This window comes from Eptatretus burgeri, chromosome 1 (assembly GCF_056783735.1).
Source record: "Eptatretus burgeri isolate ZD-2024b chromosome 1, Ebu_testis_v1, whole genome shotgun sequence".
NCBI classification, from domain to species: Eukaryota; Metazoa; Chordata; class Myxini; order Myxiniformes; family Myxinidae; genus Eptatretus; species Eptatretus burgeri.
In genome coordinates, this window is record NC_140961.1 from 93,528,499 (window position 1) to 93,549,239 (window position 20,741).

Consider the following 20,741-nt stretch of genomic DNA (forward strand, 5'->3'; position numbering starts at 1 on the left):
TCTGTTAGACGGGTGAAGAGCATCTCGTTTTTGAGCATCATTTTTTAATTGACCATACGGCCCATGGAGTAAATTATGAATTGATGACAAGCGTTGGTAGATATCTGTGTACTTTAACAAGAATTATAAAGACCAGACAATTGACAAATACGCACATAAGGTGAATGTGATTTGAACTTGGGGTTTTTTTTTTTCTTTAATGTAAAATTAAGACTGAGGTTGCAGGTGGCAAAAGGCAGTGTAGTTACAGAGGGGAATTGATGTCACAGGCAGACAGAACCAAATTAATGAACGAATAAAAACTGGAAGGGAAGAAATATGGTAGGGGTAGAGAACATCTTGGGTATGGATTGCAGGATGACATGATGGGGTGATGTATCACCAACTTCAACCTTTTGAAGCATAAGCTCCTTGGACTTTTGGCTCCCTGGAGAAAAATCCAGCTGCTCGGGTATATGGAGGTTTGAATAGCGGCTGGTAAAATGGCCGCTAGGGTTCAAAGGGTTAAGACCTGGAAAGAAGAGTGGGATTGAACTTCCTTCGGATGGCAGTTCAACAAATGGGAGAAATGTGGAATTAAAAGACTCGAGGTTGGGAATAAACCTGGATTTTTGTCGCATCAATGATCATCAACTGTTTTAAGCATCAATGAGCTTGCCATGTGTTGGGATTAATTGATGTCCATGTGATTGAACTGGCATAGATCAGTTCATTGTTGTACTTCACATTCAAACAGAGCAATCAATGCGAAATATACTTTAATGCTGGAGGAAATTGTCAAAAAATGTATATTTTGCTGGTGTCTTCCATTATCATCCAAACTGACTGGAAGAGGGGCCTTGTTGTCCCTCTCTGGAAAGGGAAGGGTGATCACCAAGACTGCAACAACTACCGAGGGGTGATGCTGCTCTCAGTGCCGGACAAGGTCTTTGCTCGGATAATTCTTGATAGGGTTCGCCCCCATCTGCTTGAGCACCAGCGTCCAGAGCAGTCAGGCTTTACACCAAAGAGGTCAACGATTGACCGTATCCTTGCTCTTCGGGTCCTCACCGAACGAAGACGAGTTTCGGCAGGGGCTGCTTGCAGCTGATGTTGATCTCTGTAAAGCGTTTGATTCAGTGAATTGGGATGTCCTCTGGAAGATTCTTGTTCTTGGTGGGGTACCACCAAAACTGATTGATCTGATGTCTGAACTCTACTCTGGTACTTAGAGTGCTGTGAGATGTGGTGGTACCATATCTGACTTATTTCCAGTTGTTAATGGAGTTCATCAGGGGTGTGTACTGGCCCCCACACTTTTCAGCACTTGTATAGACTGGATTCTAGGGAGGATGTCAGAAAGATCAAGTTGCGGTGCATCGTTTGGGAATGTCAAGATCTCTGACCTTGATGATACAGTCATCTTTGCAGAGACTTTAGATATCCTTTTGGGGGCCCTTTGAAGTGTTGAATGAGGAGTCTGAGCCGCTGGGATTACAGGCTTCCTGGGTTAAAACAAAGATCCAGGCTTTCAATGACCTCTCAGATGCTGCTCTGTTGTCTGCCCCTGTTTGTGGTGAGGATGTTTAGGTCGGGCAGAGATTCACTTACCTTGGCAGTGATATTCATATCTCTGCTGGCTGTGAGTCAGAGGTCAATAGATGTCTGGGTCGGGAGTGTGGAGTTATGGATTCACTGGATAATGGGGTGTGGCGCTGCCAGTACCTGTGCGGGAGGACGAAAGTCCGAGTCTTCAGGTCCTTGGTGCTTCCAGTCTTGCTCTATGGATGTGAGACTTGGACTCTGACCAAGGATCTGAGATGGAGACTTAATTCCTTAGGTACCAGGTCTCTTCGGCGAATCCTTGGCTATTGCTGGTTGGACTGTATCCAACGAGCAGTTTGCTGAGAGAGACTCAAATGAGATTTGCTATCTGCATAGTTCGTGAGTGTCAGCTGCAGCTGTATGGACATGTGGCTCGTTTTCCTGATGCTGATCCTGCTCACCAGATTCTCTCAGCGAGGGAGTCTCGTGAGTGGAGGAGGCCAATGGGCCGACCACGTGCCTTGTGGTTGCAGCAGGTTGATCGGCATTTCAAGGAGATGGGGATGGGCCAGGCATCTGCCTGGAGGATGGCCAGACAGAGGCCCCTGGAGTACTGGCGGAAAGTCGATGCAGTGACGTGCTGTTCCACCGCATGTTCCCATACCTGACCTGACCTGACCTTCCATTATCCACCATAAGCACAAGTTTATTTTGTGCAAATGGGAACATAGATATAAAATATTCCTATCCAGTTTAATACTGTCCTTGGCTTTTGCTTTTTTGATTTTGTTCCTCCTTTCCCTCCCTCCCTCCTCACCACATAAAAAGAAAAGGCAGGTTCTATATTTGCAAGAAATAATTTATCTTTGTTTCCAGTTGCGAGTTAGTTGTGGTTATTTAGTGGAAGTAAGTAGCCATTTCTGCCTTCATGGGTGAGTTGAGTTTCTGGGCCTATCACTTCACCATTGTGGACAGGTCGGTGGTCTTTGTCTTCGACCGCCCCCTTTCTCCCCAGGTTTGTACAGGGCACATCACCCCCCTTCTGATGAAACCACCAAAAATCCAGGATCACTGCTCCCCTCCACTCATTTGTTCCACTTTTTTTTTCCTGCCTGTGGAACCAACTTCTACATCCTCTTCAATGTCATTCTTCCCTCCATGTCTTCAAGACAGCTGTTTACAATTATCTCAGATCGTCCCCAATCCAAAACCATGATCTTTTCTGCTGTCATTAACCCCACTCCCCCCCCCACCTCACCTCAATCCCACCTCTTTCCATATTTCCACTTTTCCCTCCTGAGAATTCCTTTCTGTATCCATCTTGTTTACCCTATTCCTCCCAACACCCATTGTTTGTCTGCTGCCCTCTGTTTGTGTCTCCCCCCTCCCCCTCTCTGCTGTTCCTTTTGTCCTGTGCTGTCCTGAGTGTACTTGCTCTTTCATGAGCCTTGATTATGTTTTGGGGGGGGGGGGAGCATCTGTATCTGTCACGGATTTATTCTAAATTGTTTCTGCTGTTGTACAATAATAAAAAAATGTAATGATTCATTTACTTTATTGGAAAGCTCATAATCGATTTATTTGGAACAGAAATTCATAAGCATGTCGCAAGGTAGTCACAACCTGCGATTAAAATTGGGAAATGCGAATTTAAAGAGCTCTTGCTGGCTATCACATGTAGCCTGTGACTGCTGGTTGCATCATTTTCTGGGGGCGCAGCTGATGCAGCACCCTGTATTACCAGTGGGTACTCATTTTGCCAATCTCAGATGGATGACGGGCTGAATCCAGGTCCGCTGAGCCGGAATTGGCCCTGGGGCAATATGAAGTGTCGGGCCCTCTTCAAAGTAATTTTTTTTATTTTTAATTAAATCCCACATGGAGGTTTCCTTATTTTCATTGTCAAACGCATGCGTGTTTCAGGGAAATTGGGGTGTTATTCACTTTTTCCTCCATGCAGATTTGTTTACCACACTTCATCTAGATAGGGTGCAGCCAACACCCCTGTGTTCATTTACACCATTACTGCGATTGTCATTATGTAAATTGTTCCCACAGTTTATTTTACGAAGGAGGGAGTTGGTGTCACTGTCCATGCCAGGGAGTCGCCCTGAGCGGCTTGGAGGGAGACATAAAATAAAGTTGCCCTGTATTTTAGCACTGTATGAAACAAAACAATTGAAGGAATAATTGTGGGCCCCCATTAGGTCCGAGTAGCTACCCCCTCCCCACCCCTCCTCAGCGCCCCATGGCTGAGATGACCCACATGGTTTGAGCCGAGGGGCTCAAACTCAAGACCTCAAGACCCTAAGATCTTAAGCCAGCCAACTTAACCGTGGAGCCAACACCATGCTTTTATAGCACTATTAAAATATGAACAGCGTGATTGGGAAACACGTTTAATGTTCTATTAAAGCATAGACTCCGAAAGAGAAGGACTGGAACCTCCCATGCTCGGGGTTCGTAACTTGAGTCTGAAGGATTAACTTGAGTCCGGGGCTAAAATGACTTCTCGAAGGGCTAGAGACACGATCTCGGGATCCATATAGGGGTTTTTGAGGACGGCGAGTTCAATAGTGTCATTTTCAACACCACCTGAGGTCATCTTCAAGGTCAAAAGGTCATATTTCAAGGTGAAATTACTGAATTTTGGTATTTTTTGCCCGTTTTTGTGTCTAACTCATAAACTGTGAGAGATGGCTGATTGTAATAAGATGCAAGTGTGGAGAGCTGTCCAACTTTAATATGTATTGTCATATATTGTATTATATAAACATTATATGCATGTCACAACACTATGCCTATTACAACTATGTCTATGTATATCACTAGTTGGAGAGCCTTTCTTGGCTCCTGAGGCATCCCAAAGCTTTTTCTTTGTCACTTCCATTGAGGACATGAGCTTTCAATAGAATGTTAGGTAAAGTAGTACATGCAGCATTACGACTCGCTAAAGGTGCATCTACAGAGGAGAACAGCTCAGCAAAATGAAATCGGCAACGCATTTTTAGTCTTGTCATACAAATTATAGGCATTATGTCCAAAAAAGACGGTTGACATAGTCGGCACACTCAATCCACCTCTATTCAAATTATCTAGAAATTCGGATGACACCTCGTTACCATCTTCATCATCAATGATCTCCTCCATACTAGTGCTATCGCCATACTTATGAACAAGGTTTCCGGCCAAATAAACTACTTTATGCTTAAGGGCATCGTCAGACCCCAAGAGATCCTGAGTGTCTTGAGGAGTAATCTCGTCAATGAGTTCACTTCGCTCATCTGGATTTATGGAAGTTGTACAGTTCTTGTCGCAATCAATCACACGAGAACTAGATTCGGGCATAACGTCGTGCTTAATGAGTGTTTGCAAATTTACAATTTTAGCTGCAGCCATAATGTCAACTACATCAATGGAGAAGTTTCCACCGCTTCTTTGCCTGGCTTGGCCGAAAAACTTTTCCAAGGCTTCATCTGCAAATATAGCAGGAAGAACGTAGTCAAAGTCTTTCTCTGCCAGGAGATGCAGCTGCGGCAGAAGGAAGGTGAAATGAGGAAGCTCGTGGGCCTCAGTCATCCAACAGAGCTGGCTTATTACAAGCTGAAGAATTTCCTTGCTTGTGCATTCATAGATGTTTACCTGGTCAGTTATGGATCTAGTTTGGGACCATTTTGAGAGCAGGCTGTTCTTCTGCAAAGGAAAAAGTCGTTTGGGCACCTCAGTGCCATCTTTCTCAACTTTATTCAAGAATAGAAATCCAAAATGTGAGTGAACTTGTTGGAAATGAAAGAACTGCTTGACAATTTGTCTAGTAGCATCAGTTCTTGATAGGTAAAGGTTTTCCTGGTCTTTTATGACATGAAAGCCAGGAAAATAGGAGCTGATTTTAGCACAGAAATAGTCGATCTTGGATATTGTCTGCAGCCTCATCAGCTGCCTGCATCTTCTTCGCTCTTGATTCTGACGTAGAAGATGATGTTGGGCGTGGGGCTGAAGTCACCTGCTTCAAAGCTGATTTCGGTACTCCAGGAAATATTGATGGGGGTTCTTTGGGTCGTTTGCTACCCCTAACTGACACCCAATCACAATTGAAATGTGTCTCACAAATATATATCTCCTTTAAGCACCTCAAGCTTTGTTTCTCATTTGGCATTGCCAATATCCATCTCTCCCTCTCCTCAGGATCTTTTGGGAAGGATATGACCTTTACATAAGGCGTCTCATCATAGTTTCCTCTACAACCAAAGCAGCTGCAACGACGTGGCATATTGTCACCAAAGTAGGAAACAACACAAAGATCCTGTGAGATCACCAGCTGGACAGTTTCTGAAAGAGAAACAAAACATGCATTAGTTAACGATGATAGAAATCAGCAAGTAGGTGCAGTCGGTGCACAATGTCATGTTTTGTCATGGACTTCACAAAAGTTTTCCTCAATGAGTTAGACACAAAAACGGGCAAAAAAATACCAAAATTCAGTAATTTGATCTTGAAGATGACCTCAGGTGGTGTTGAAAATGACACTATTGAAATCGCCGTCCTCAAAACCCCGATAGGGATCCCGAGATCGTGCCTCTAGCCCTTCTCGAAGTCATTTTAGCCCCAGACTCAAGTTAATCCTTCAGACTCAAGTTACAAACCCCGAGATCGTGAGGTTCCAGTCCTTCTCTATAGGAGTCTATGTATTAAAAGAGTAACTCGACACCTGTTATCCATGTCGCCCTCAGCCCCGTTTATATCGGAATGAGCTGATTCATCACATGGTCATGGATTGTTTAACCCCAATATGGGGCCGTTCAAAAAAAACTACATAAAGCAATTTATTATTTATTTATTTATTATTTTTTTAAAGGAATGCATGTACTCTGCGTGCTGATGGGCTTTATTAAACCTTACTAATACTTTTTATTTGACATTGTAACACTCGACCCAAACAAAGCAAATGGAAATCTGGTGCAACAAGCTGTGCAGTCTGTAATCACCAGAGGCCTACAGGCTTGATCTCTTGGGCCCATTCTGTTTTTTTATATTTTTTTTATGGAGGAACATACTGTTCATGCTGATGGGCTTGATTTCAACCTTGGTACTTTTGATTCAACATATGATTAGATTTTTCAGTCCTTCATCATCAGTAGCACTTGACCCAAACGACGCCAATGGAAATCTGCTGCAACAAACCTTGGAAATCTGATCCAATCTGATGCAAACGGTGTATAATCAGCAGAGGCCTTCAGGCCTGATGTCTTAGGCCATATTGATGGTGGCCATATTATTTTGTCTGGGTGGAGTCGAGCAAAAAATGTGGGTGGGGTCCATCAGCTGTCCGACCAATGGGTGCACATTTAAAAAAAAAAAAAAGAAATCGATCCCCAACAAGAACCACAACAACCATTCGCAGCTATTGTTGACCTGCACCACATCCCAGATAAAAATGTCTGTTCTGAAAGCCGTCTTTCCAGAATGGAAGAAACATAATCGGTCACACGAGCTTCAATGTTGTTGCTCCAATGGTACAACAGAAGGAAGCCTTCCGAATAAAGCCTACCAGACATGGAAGGAGCATGCAAAATTATGAATAGCAATACTTCTTGAAGCAATATAAAAGTATAGAGATGGAGCACACAATGACTACGACCACAACCCTGACAGCAGCAAGAACTACGTGTTGTCAAATTTTTTTTTTTTTCGTGTTTCAGTTAATTTTAAATCCTCGTTAAGATTCATAGACTGACGTACAACATGCTATCTTTTGATTAAACCCATTTGTGAAGCAATGGTAGGCTTGCCTAGTTTTAATCTGAAGAAAACTGTTATTTCCCTCCTGCCTTACAGCTTGTATTTGACTCGCAGCTCTGTCGCTCATACTTTCCTCTGCATTAGTGTTATCATTGTCTTGAAAACTATCCCACCCCCCCCCCTGCCAACAATTAATGAAACTGTATGTTTCGTAGTTTATTTAATTTATAAGTTATCACAGCTGTTATTATGACCTCCACCACTGAAGCTGGACCGTGATGGTTTTCAGCCTTGCCTGTTACTCGTTGGGCAGGATATCTTAAAAGTTGTGCACTGATTTGGATGAAACTTGGTGGACAAGTTTTGTTTGTGAACAGAACGAATTGATGAGATTTTGGCGAAGATCTGAATCTGAAGTTTTTATTTTTATTTTTCATTTAAAATATTATTCTTCACCATTGGGAGATGGGTCCCAAAACAATATGCCTGATATTTCAAAAAGTTTTGGACGGATTATGACAAAACTCGGTGGATGATTTGGGTAAGTTCAAGCCGATTAGATTTTGGTTATGGTCCGGATGCTGAACCGGCCTATCGGTGGGATGAAAAGCATAAACTGTTCAGCCTGGCAGAGGTATGTGCTCCACCGAGTGCACTTCTAGTTGTGATTGCATTTCATAATGGAGGTGTTTAGGACGAATATTACTTCAAAATATATTGTACCCACGACACCTGTTGCCGCATTTTGGATGGAAGGGACTCCGACCCAGAGTTCACCATCGCACAGTGTTGTAAGGGAGTTCAACATAGCCCACTGCGTCGGCGCAATCAGTCGCTGGATGAGATGAGAGCCTCCACCAACGATACCTGCTGGCACAACCTGTGGCCACAGGCAGTGGATAACTTCAGAGGCTTTCCCGACAACATGGAGGAGAGGCATGAAATTGTTGGGTTGGCACGGCAGGTGGAAGAGGAAGGCTTTGACGACACGGAGCCTGAGGGATTGTATGCTTTTATCGCCTTGCATCCCGAGGGGCTCACTGAGGAGTTAGAAGCCATTACCAAGGCTTCTGAGGAGACTTGGAAGTGTACAGTGATGAGGTGGAAGAGGTGTCAAGGTCGAACCTCAAGTTCCTGGGTGAGATGCTGCAGGAGGTGCAGTAAATTACCAAGAGGCTGTTAGACACTGATCTGGTCATGGAGCTCAAGAGGAAGTTGGATGACGTGATGCTCCTATGCAAGGAGCTTCAATAAAACCTGTGTCAATCTGCCAGGCAGCTCACAATTACCCTTTTTTAGGTCATCTCGTGATAAAACCAGTCTCGATGTACGTACGTCCCCATTTTTTAATTCCGATTTTCTTGATATTTGGTATGTGGGTAGATGTCGAAGAGGGATGCATGACAGTATGACCTTTGACCCGATTGAAGGTCAACGTCGAGGTCACTCCAAAGTTGCGAAATTGTCCATTTTCAAAATTTCTTCGGATTCTGATAATATGGAACAATATCTAAATTTGATCAGGCCGGTTTTTAAAAAAATTCATCCTGGTTATCGAGTCACGTCTTCAAATTTGGAAAAATCGTCTGTGATACGGTCAAAAAAATTTCGCCCGATCTTTATGAAACTTGGTATGTAGGTAGGGGTGGATGAATGATGCATGACTGTGACTTTAGACCTGATTGAAGGTCAATGTCAAGGTCACCGATGCTGTAAACTTGTGAAATAATCCATTGTCAAAATATCATCCGCCATTTATGACTCGAAATGCGGTTTGATTTCTGAGGTCCGGTTTCTATCCTTTTGAAGACACATTGATCATAAATGTTCCAAATCAATCATTTTCAAAATCTATCTCCGGATAACTCAGAAATGTAGTTTGATTTCTGAGGTTTTCTATCCTTTTTACTCCCGGGCTTTCGGCTGTACGTTGAACCGAAAGACGAGACGACATCGAAGCCATTCTAAGCCGATCAGAGATCCACATCTACAGAGCTTCAGAGATGACCGTCACCCCCAATCGGGGGGTAAAAAAAAAAACATTTCCACCCTGGTTCATCCACCTCAGGAGCATCAGCTGCCTCTCCTGCCTTTCCTGACTCTCCTGCATTCCCTTCATTGAGCGACTCATCGGGATCCTCATCTGCTAAAGTGCCCTCATCTTCATTCCTTATGGTGCATGACTTCAGCACCCTCACCTGCGTGGTCTTCAGACATCCCCACCGAGTTCACTGGATTTCAAATCCCCATCATCATTTGAAAAGTTGTGTTTGTGTAAATAAATATTTGAAACTGTTCCTTCTGGGGGTGGTTTATTTATTTATTTATTCACTGTTGCAGTCCAGTTGGCTTAGCACTTTAAAATATACTGTCATCACATTTCTTCAATAAACATTGGAAATGGTACCTTGTGTTTTTTGGGGGGAGGGGTTTAATTTTTTCTTATTATTTTATTATTATTATTTTAAAAACTTATCTGGAATTGGAATTCCAGAGAAGGTATTGTCATGCACCGTCCATCCATCCATCTCTCTCCTATTTCAACTTCTTCGGCCAAACAGCTTGGTCAATCCAGCTGGAATTTGGCAGCAGCATTCCACTCCTGACTGGTAATGGGGATTGCTAAGCTTGGTTCAGTCACATGACAAAGTAGGTCAAAATGGCCGACTTGGTAAATTTCTTCAAAAATCTTCTTGTCCAGATCCACCAGTCAGAATGCACCAAATTTGGATGACTGTTAGGCCACGGTAGGGATTTTAAATTGCCGGTCATGCCGATCATGTGACCGGAAGTGTCAAAATGGCACTTAGTAATTTTTTTGAGGGAAAATCTTGCAAATTCCTTCAAAAATCTTTTCCAGACCCACCAGTCAGAATGCTACCAAATTTGGGTTGCAACATTAGGCCAGGGCCCAGATAAACTCCATGCCCAGTGTTGTTTTTATTTCTTTATTTATTATTTATTAAGGATTTAAAAAAAATTATTTGTAAGCATTTTTTTATGAAACTGTCATGTGCATTCGTGGTCAAAAAGATTTTAAACTTTTAAAAGTTTCCCTTATGAATCAAACCACAGGGAACGTATCCCCCTTTTCCATTGAAACAATACCCCGTTATTTGCGGATTCGCCATTTGCGGCATTTTCCAGTAATTTATCCCCCGCAAATAGTGGGGGTGTGATGGTATTTCAAAGTTGTTAATTTCGGTCGACTTCTGTGACTGTTTTCCCCTGGTAGGTTCCTTGGAGCAGTGTCTGTATCCCTGCGAGGTGTTTCTGTTGCTCCAAACAAAGCCGAGTCGTACACACTGAACCTGCTGGATGAGAACAAGCAACCCACAGAGGTATTTGCTGTTGTTGCAATTGTTAGATGTAGATAAAGGGAAATTTTTGCAGCATAATGTTAAAATTCGAATGCACATTTGTGAAGGAATTGAACTGAAAAGTTGTTGCATTGCACCGAATGGCAAAGTGAACTGAAGAATGCTTCAACTTTTTCAAGCAACTTTTATGAAGTAGCAGTCTCATGCAGTTAAATAAAACGATGATATAACAGTGTAGCACTAATACATAATGAAATCTATAATATGTGCAAACATAAATGAGTAATGGAGGGGAAGCAGTTAATGAGCTTGTTGAGAATGGTATAACTGCAATGAGAATGGGTTTCAATTAAAAACAAGTGATAAAATAGATTGAATTTTTCTTTTACAATGAAAGCAGGGCAGATAAGAGTCAGAAAAGGTCAGCCTCACGTTAAACTGGTGATGTCAAGATGTGTTGCATGCAGTACTGTAACTCAAAGCCAGACAAGCAGTCAATCAATCTTATTTGACAAAATCGATCACGTGTTTGTGGTAAAAAGGTTATCACATGTGTTTGTGGTTTATATGTTTTTTTTGACATTTGTCATCGTGAATAATTATTTTTCCCTTCACCGGAGAGAGGCTTATGGAAGAGCAAGGGATAACTTACAATGAGACAAACAGCAAGTGGAGGATGGTTAAGGAATTTCAGAAACACTGAAGGTGGCAAGTAAAATGGTTTAGTGTTTCCTTCCCCTTCAAATTCACATCTTTCCAACCTCTCTTTCTGTCTCCTTCCTTGTGCCCATCCCTGATCAGCCCAATCTCCACAAACACCACTCCATACCGCACAAGTTAGAAAGCACTGATTAATATCTAGAGTTCTGGGAGTGCACTTGACACAGGTGAGATTAGCAAAATGTCCTTTTCCTGTGCTTCGTTAACTCTGCAAACTGGTGAGTTAATGCATTTGCCTGAGAAAAAGCAACAAATTAAGTGAGAAATAATAAAATTATTCTGCAAGTCTGCGTTGTGCGCAAGATATAAAATCCAAAATCTTGCAGAAAATGAGTTGCAATGACTTGAGGATAAACTAAGAAATGCAGGTTGCGACACCCTCATTTGAACAAGTAATCTCAACGCAACCACATTTACCTCTTACCCGATAGAGCAACAAAGCAACCACACTTACCTTTTTACCTCTTGCACGTGATCCAAAGCATCTTGCCATTGAAAGTTTAAAATGATAACTCGTGACTTTTGAACACGACCCCAATTTTGATAACCGCCAGAGAATTTGTAGTGACTTGGATAAGACCTTGCTTTATAATAAATAGGATTGTTGGCGAGGAACAAAATTTCTCATTCACTTTTGAAATGAACCCTTATTATTAGTTTTTTTATTTTTTTAGTGATCAGTGAAATGCTTCTAACATTTTGAGGTCAAATGTTGTAATGAGAGGGTGTTTCTTCAAATGAAAAAAAAAAAAGCAAAGTTTTCTCTGACTTGCAAGCCAAGGCTTGCATTCATAGTCTGCTGGTGTTTAACAGTTTCTCAGCAGTCGATTTTGCAGGTTTTTTTTTTGTGGCATAACTGGTTTCCTTGTCGGGGAATCAGCCACCAGGCATGACTCAAGTGAGTTTGTTTTTTTTTTTTCAATAATCCTGGCTACTTGAGTGCTACCAGTTTTCACACTGACAGTTTTCTAAAGCACCGTAGGAAGTTTTGCTTTCACGGTACAGAGGACACACCCTGTGAGTAACCGACAAAAAATTCCACTCGAGATTCACTGCCTAAATGTCATGGGAGATTTTACTTTTTATTATTTTAAATCTTTTTGACTTCATTGGTCTGTTTGGAATCGTCTGAATGAAGACCGAATTCATTTTAATTTCAAAATGATGTTCCAAATACTGTCGGCATGTAATATGTACCTTATTCTTTGTGTCCATATCGATGTGTAAACGGATTAAAAGGAGGGGTGTAATTGCAGTTGGGGGAAGGGATGAATGGGGAGCAAAATTGGGAAAATGAAATTGGTATGATGAAGAGGGGTGGGGAAGATTCGAAAGGGATGAAGGAAGTGGAAGGCACTTATAAGGAGATGTGTAGAGAAGGCACATTTTTGGTTTTAAGAAGTACTGGAAAGGGTTAACATTACCATTTTGAGCATGTAATAAATAGATGCCCCATTCACATTTTCCTTTGGCAAGTAGCATTGTTCTTCAATTAAGCTTTGCTCATCAAATTCATCATAATGAGCTGTCGATAAATTGTCACTATGTTCAGGGTTGTATGATGCAATTAATGGTGTCCAAAACATGTGGTCATTTGAACTTCTTCATGAGGTGAAGTTTGTTTGAGACTTAAAATTTCCTAAAATCATTTAAAACACTTGTGTAAACATAAATTTAGTTGTAAAAACTGCAAACCCCTCTTCTTATTTTATTACTATTATTATTATTTTTATTATTATTATTTTAAACCTGACACTATAACAATATGGTACCCTGGAAGCCCCCTTAGTGCACAATGTAGCCGTGTTTTTTTTTTTGTTGTTAAATTATTTTCCCTGCAAGTTGCATCATCCTTTCGCTTCTGCTCAGAGGGTGAGCCAAACTCGTCTTCGTATTGTTTTGCAGGCTACTCTCATTATAGAAGTGACGTATACACCGCCCCCTGGCATGGAAGGCCCAAATGCACAAGATGGAGGAGTCTCCACACCTGGAGAAGGGGCACAAGATAGTTCAGGTGAAATGGAGCCAAAAGGGCATATTACATACATTTCCTGCTGCCAGATTTTGTGTAATCAAAATAAAATAAAAGTTGCTCACCAAAACAACTCGAGGAAAGAAAATAATGATGAGTATTGTCGGATGTTTGACTCGAGACGTTATTGAGACGTTCAAGAAAATAACTTTCCAGCAGGTTTTATTTTTCTGTTGATCTTTCGATTGTTGATTATAATGTACAGTATAGTAATTTATTCTTTGTGCGAGATTACGAATTCTTTTGTTTTATTTTCAGTTTTCCAGTAATGTTGATGTATGTACTATCTGTTGTCATTTTCGTGTAAGTGAGTCCTGTTCAGCGTTTTCAGGTAGTATCGTTCAGCAGAGAGAAGAAGAAATGTTAGGCTAGCATCTTTTTTTTTTTTCCTTCTGTCTATGCTCAGAAATTGAGATCATCCTGATATTTCTTCACTTGAGTTAAGTAATTCAGGCCACTGGGGAGAATCTCTGGGCATTGCATTCTAAAGAATTGACGTGTCAGGTGAGAAAATGTAACTAACAGAGGGTTAATCTATATGCTAAAAACCAAGAATGTTAAATTAACTGCTTTTTAATTGCCAAATTGAAACAAATCTGAGCTGAAGAAAACATTGAGCAATACGTTTCTGCTGTCTCAAAAGTTTCACGTGCATTTTCTTCCCTGAAAAATATTGAAAATATCTCGGAACGAACCATGTAAATGATTGCTTTCCAGCATGCAAGCATTCGAACAAAGCCACACATCTTGATATTATGTTTACAAATGGGGTTCGGAATGGCTGGATGGAGAGTCAGGGGAAGGAGAGACTGCTGTTTATTGAAGCAGGTCAAGGTACCAAGTGGCTTGTCCAGTTGGCCAGTGAACAATACATCAGCAAGAGAGCCACTGTCACCTCGGAAATTTGTCCAAATGATCACAAACTGAGAAACGATTACTCTTACTATGGGTTCCTGTAACACCATACGTCGCACAGGGCAGGTGCAATTTATCTCAAAGCGGTTCTGTCTTTTTGAGTTTCAATGCTTCATCCCATTTGATGGCATTGGAAACTGTTGATTTCCTCATCGTCGGTCTTCCCATCTTTACTCACTGTTTGTTTTCAGTTGAAGTCTTGTTTTAGGAGTCTGGTTCCTTCCATCTTTTCCATGTGCCCAGTCAATCTCAGTCATCGCTCTTTAGATATTTCTCTTGCATGTATGTTTTGTCAGTTGCGTTAAATCAGGGTTTCAAACCCTTATTTGACGGCCTGTTCTTTTAACTTTCCAGAGTCTTGAGATCTATGCCTTCAAGCATTCTTTGTGGTTTCTTTGTAATAGGCTACATCTCTCTTCCATACAACATCACAGATATCAAGATCTTTGTCTTTGTGATAATTTTGGGTTTTCCAAGCATTATCCAATTTGAGAAGTCATGCTGTAGCTTTTGCAATCTGAGATTTAACTTCATCTTCCTCTATTCCACCATTGGTGAACTTGGCTACTCTCCAGTGGGGTCTTTCCAATCTTGACATTTGTATCATATTTAGGGTCTATCTTCAATAGCCTTGTTTTCTGCATATTGATTTTCAGGCCAGTACTTTCCCCTTCTTGGATGTGGCACTCATCTTATTTTGCACGTTATTTGCATTTGTGGAAATGAGAGAAATACCATCAGCAAAATAAAGGCCGTCTCGGTGCCTATTCCATTTCACTCCCAATGATGTTTCTCTCAGCGCACTGTGAATTACCCAGTCTGACTGCAGTGAATAGACTTGGTGATGCTACACATCCCTGTCTTGCATCTGTCAAGAACTTGAACCATTCTGTAACTCCATCTTCAGTCTTAACACAGCTTTCCATTCCATTGAATGTCTTCTCAAATATCTGCATCAAATTATTTTGGATACAATCATAGTATACACTGTGGTGATTTTTTTTTTCTTTCTGTCTATACTATCAGAGCGTTTTTTTCAAAGTCGATGAAATTTATGATATTTTCTGGAAGATTTATTCAATGATCTTTCCAAAAATGAATATTATTTATTAACCTCCACCATGTTCGAAGATGGATGGAGGTGACTGTTTTCACCCCTTTCTGTTTGTTTGTTTGTTTTTTTGTGAACAGTAGTACGGAAAAATTCCTCGATGGATTTCGACGAAACTTGGTGGGGGGGGTGAGGTATGGTCCAAGGATCATGCCATCAAATTTTGGACTTGGTCCCCCCCAAAAAAAAATTGTTAGAGAAAAAAATATTTTTTTGCATTCCTACATGTTTTAAGTGATTTCCAACCCCCCCAAATTTTTTTTTGTATTTCTACATGTTTTAAGTGATTTCCAATCCCCCCCCGCCCAAAAAAGTCACCCCCCCCAAAAAAATTGTTACCCCCCCGCAAAAAAACATTGTTGGAGAAAATTTTTTTTTTTTGCATTTCTTCATATTTTGTCATTTCCAACCCCCACAAAAAAATTGTTTGAGAAAAAAATTTTTTTTTTTTTGCATTTTTACATGTTTTAAGTGATTTCCAACCCCCCCCCCCAAAAAAATTGTTACCCCCCCACAAATTTTTTTTTTTGCATTTCTACATGTTTTAAGTGATTTCCAACCCCCCCAAAAATTGTTGGAGAAAAAAAAATTTTGTAACTTTTTTCAACAAAATTTCGATTTTTTTTTTTTTTTTTTGCATTTTTTTTTTTTTTTTGCATTTTTACATGTTTTAAGTGATTTCCAACCCCTCTCCCCCCAAGAAAATGTTGGAGAAAAGAACTATAACTCTGTCAGCACTGTTGACATCATATTTAATGAATAAGATATAAGGTTCACTTGAGTGACCCAGCAGTATTGGTGGCGGAGGTTTTGCACTCTCCCGAGTACTGCCCCTCCAGTTATTTTATTTTTTGCATGATCTTGATTTTATGAACCCTGCTTACTTCTCTTAAAGTTCCCCATGAATACACAGGATCCTTTTGTCTTTGTAGTGGAATCACATTGAAGACTTCCTGGTCCAGGCAAAAGTAATGCCTCTCCAATTATTAGTTTACAAGTTCACCTTTTTGGGGGGATTTTTGTAATTGTTTCCTTCTTCCAGTCCTCAGTTTTTTTTTTTTTTTTTTTTTTTTAAATCCTTGCTTCCAGGTAGTATTACAGATATTCAGTATGTGTTTTAAATGCCTTGTTCACCAGACCAGCTTTTGTCGTCTTTGCTGATTGCATATCAACTCCTGGTGCTTTACTCAATCATTTTATTTAGCTTTGGGCCAAAATGACCAAAATAGTTTTTGAATCTCACGATCTCGAAAGTTGATTCTGCTGATTGAGCCTTCACATCTTTACATGCCCTCTTCTCCTTTCATCAATTTCATTCAACTTCTTTATCCTTTCCATGATAGTTAGATTGGAGTTCTGTTTTCTTAGCCTCATTCTTTGATCCTTCCTCCTTGTGTTTCAGAGATGTTCATTATTTGATTGGGTTCTATGTTTCATTACGAATCCTAATCCACTAGTTTTCCTTTTCTTTGAGTTCAGTTTGGAGTGGGCAACTTTATCGAAACCCTTGAATGAGTCCCATGCCTGTTCAATATCCCCTGCTTCGAAATATAATGGAAACTATAGATTTACTTTCTTTGCAGAAACATTTTTTTACTTATTTTTCATCCAAAATATTCTGCAATAGCAAACCAAACAGCAACGTCGAACAACATTGCAGAAACATTGAGTATTTGCGGAGTATCGCCTATGGCCTGGCTCCTTGGCTGCGCCCAGATATTTGGTCACACCCAGCTTTTGCCACACCTCGCTCCTGGGCTCTTTGGCCTTTTGTGACATTTCTTCTGGTGTGGTTTTGGTTTACAGCAAAGTTTCGGTTTGATTTAGAAGAAAGATCTGATGTGCTTGGTCATTTATTGTCACCAGGTCTCACTGTTTGCAACTTAGAGAGTAGTTGTGTGGGGCTGCCGTTTCGACATGCTAAACAAATGAATGTGCTCATGTTTCTTTGAACAGGTTTCAAGGGATGGCAGCTGGACCAGTCTGTCTAGTTGAGCATAAATACAGCAGTGATGGGTGTAGTGACAAAATTAGCACAATTAAAATCATTTTTTACAAAGCTCTACATTTTTATACAGTTAAGCAACTCAGGAAATGCAATTAATATTTTTAAATTTCATCAAGTTTTTAACAATCCCCTGTGAGTTTAACCCATGCTGACTACCTTCAGTGAAACTTGTCAAAAATGTTCCTCATTATCCAGAATAAATGCCTCCAATACTTTCCCCAATGCTAAAGTTAAGTTTATCCAATGCTTCCCTCAAGCCATTCTTAAACAATGGATTTACACTTGCTGGGCTCCAATGTTTTGGTATCCATCCTAACTGCAATGAGCTATTGATAATTTTTGTCAATATTTCAGATCTGCTCTTAAACCTCCTCCAATATGCGAGGATGTGTATTATCTTGCCTTGAGCCAAAATGACCAAAATAGTTTTTGAATCTCACGATCTCGAAGTTGATTCTGCTGATTGAGCCTTTGCATCTATACATGCCCTCTTCTCCTTTTATTAATTTCATTCAACTTATTTATCCTTTCCATCATAGTTTGATTGGAGTTCTGTTTTCTTCACCTCATTCTTTGATCCTTCCACCTTGTGTTTCAGAGATTTTCATTGTTTTACTGGGTTCCATGTTTCATAATGAATCCACATCGTTTTTCCTTTTCTTTGAGATTAGGTTGTAGTAGGCAAGAGCTTTATCTCACCTTAGCCTGCCAATTTGCCTCGTTAACCTCCAGGACATATCCTCTCTGCTGCTATTATATCCACTATCTGTTCCTGTAAAAATGATGAATCGAAATATCCAATATATATATATATATATATATATATATATATATATATATATATATATATATATATATATATATATATATACACATATATATATATATATATATATATATATATATATATATATATTTATATATATATATTTATATATATATATATATATTTATATATATATATATATATATATATTTATATATATATATTTATATATATATATATATATATATATATATATATATATATATATATATATATATATATATACGACTGGTCAAAAGTTTTAGAACACCCCCATTTTTCTGTTTTTACTGAAATTTAAGCAATTCAAGTCCAGTGAATAAACAGAAATGGTACAAAGGGAAGCTGTAAATTGCCAGAAGTTAAAAAGTTTAGGTTACCAAAAACTGAAAAATAATGCAAATTTCAGATTTGTTAAAAAGGCTTTTTCAGGGAACAAGGATGTAATGGATTAGCAACTGCAGCTGTGATGCAGCAATGGAAGTAAATTAAGCCTTGAAAGTTGATGCAAACAATTCTAACAGGTGTCCCAACTTTTGTTTATTAGTGACAAAACCCTCTGTATAAAAGCAGTGTTGGAACAGACTGTGTTGAGACACCATCTGAACCATTATTTGGACAATATTGCACTGCAGGAAGTAGTATATTGCTCTCATAATGGCGAGAAAAATACAATCAACAAAGGAAGACAGACAGACCATTATAACCCTTAAACGTGTTGGTCGTTCTTTTAGAGAAATTGCAAAGAGGCCAAGGTGTCAGTGAGTACGGTTCCCTACACCATCAGAAGGCACTTGGAAACTGGAGGCAACTCTGACAGAAAAGGTCTGGCAGACCCAAAGCCACAACACAATCAGAAGACAAGTTTCTGAGAGTCAACAGCTTATGTGATAGGTGGCTCACAGGACAGCAGCTTCAAGCACAGCTTAACACTGGTCGAAGTAAGGAAGTCTCGGTTTCAACTGTGAAGAGAAGACTGAGCTGCAGATTTGACAGGTCGAGTGGCAGTAAGAAAGCCATTACTAAGATGGCAAAATAAGAAAAAGAGGCTTGTCTGGGCCGTGAAGCACCGCCAGTGGACTACTGAAAACTGGAAGATGGACCGATGAATCAAAATTTGAAATCTTCGGTTCATCACGCAGGGTTTTTGTATGCCGTCGAGTCGGTGAAAGGATGGTTCCTCAGTGTGTGACATCAACTGTCAAACATGGAGGAGGAAGCATGATTATCTCGGGCTCCTTTTCTGGATCCAGAGTCGGCGACTTGCACAGAGTGACTGGCAACCTGAACCAAAAGGGCGACCACTGCATTTTGCAGTGCCATGAAATACCCTCTGGTCGACACCTCGTTGGTCAGGGGTTCATCCTACAGGAAGATAAAAATCCAAAAACATACCTCGAGGCTGTCAGAGCCACCTTGGAAGAAAAGAACAAGACAATAGCCCTCAAATCAAGGAATGGCCAGCACAGCCTCCAGACTTAAAACCCATCGAGCTGGTTTGGGTTGAACTGGACACAAGGCTGAAAGCAAAGCACCAAAAATGCAACACATTTGTGGGAACTTCTGCAACAGTGTTGGGAAGAACTTTCCGAACAATATTTGATTTCCATTGTAGAAGGAATGCCACGAGTATGTTCGGCTGTTATATCTGCAAAAGGTAGTGACTTTGAGTCAAAAATTTAGATTAAATTTTGTTCAACAAAACAATTCCATAACTTCCTTTTTTTTAATCTGCAATGGTTTATTTGTTCTTTGCTTTAATTTTCGAGGACATTGAAACATTAACCTGCTTAAATTTCAGTAAAAACTGGAAAAATGGGGGTGTTGTCAAAATTTTGACTGGTGGTGTACCTGCCATCAACTTTCACCACTAACCAATCTCAATAAAATGGGCCTTCACCAAAGAATCCCAGTGTGCCTAAACCTGTATTAAACTGCTCTTTTCTCCTTGTGTACTTGATATCCTTGCCATTTTTTTTAATTCCTCGCTGTTTCCCTCGCATCATCTTTTCAATCTTGTTGCAAGTTCTCCGGACTACATTTTCAATATACATATAATTCTGTTGAGCAGAACCCTTTGTCATTCAACAACCAAGTGAAATTGTGTTTAATTACTTTGTGATCTTTGTATCACTCAATGTGAACCTTTTTATTATAGTACATTTTCTGTCTTGGTACATTGAATGCAAAGGGAGAATTATGAAGATTGGAATTGGCCTGTCAAGGTTTAACTTTCACTCCCACGCTCCACCTTTCCCTCCAGCAATGTTTTGGATAGGAGTGCTCTTCATGTCTGATCAACAATGTATGCTGCATTTAAAAGGACAGTTGAATTTTGATCTTGAATGCCAACATGAACAAAAAATATATATATGTATATATATAGATATTCAAAATGTGTACAGAAGCTTGATAAATATTAAATGAATTAAAAAATGAGCAATCGGAGATCGCAGACCCTCACCCGGACTTCTTTTGTGTGGCATTTGTGTACTGGTGTGTAACATAATTAATGAGATATAATTAGAAGTGTCACTTTAAAACTGCTGGCAAAGTGGACAGGGTAC

General features: G+C 40.1%; 1 protein-coding gene and 1 pseudogene across 2 annotated transcripts in view; one reads left to right on the forward strand and one right to left on the reverse strand.

The window, feature by feature from the left end:
- The window catches only part of LOC147034975 (myoferlin-like), a 203,964-nt gene that overhangs the window by 27,247 nt on the left and 155,976 nt on the right, over positions 1–20,741 (forward strand). For both annotated transcript variants that reach the window (XM_085891800.1, XM_085891808.1), the window contains exons 4-5: positions 10,499–10,604; positions 13,209–13,317. In XM_085891800.1, coding sequence (XP_085747926.1) covers positions 10,499–10,604; positions 13,209–13,317 — 215 coding nt within the window. The remainder of the gene's footprint in view (positions 1–10,498; positions 10,605–13,208; positions 13,318–20,741) is intronic.
- LOC147034976 (uncharacterized) lies at positions 3,924–5,134 on the reverse strand (annotated as a pseudogene).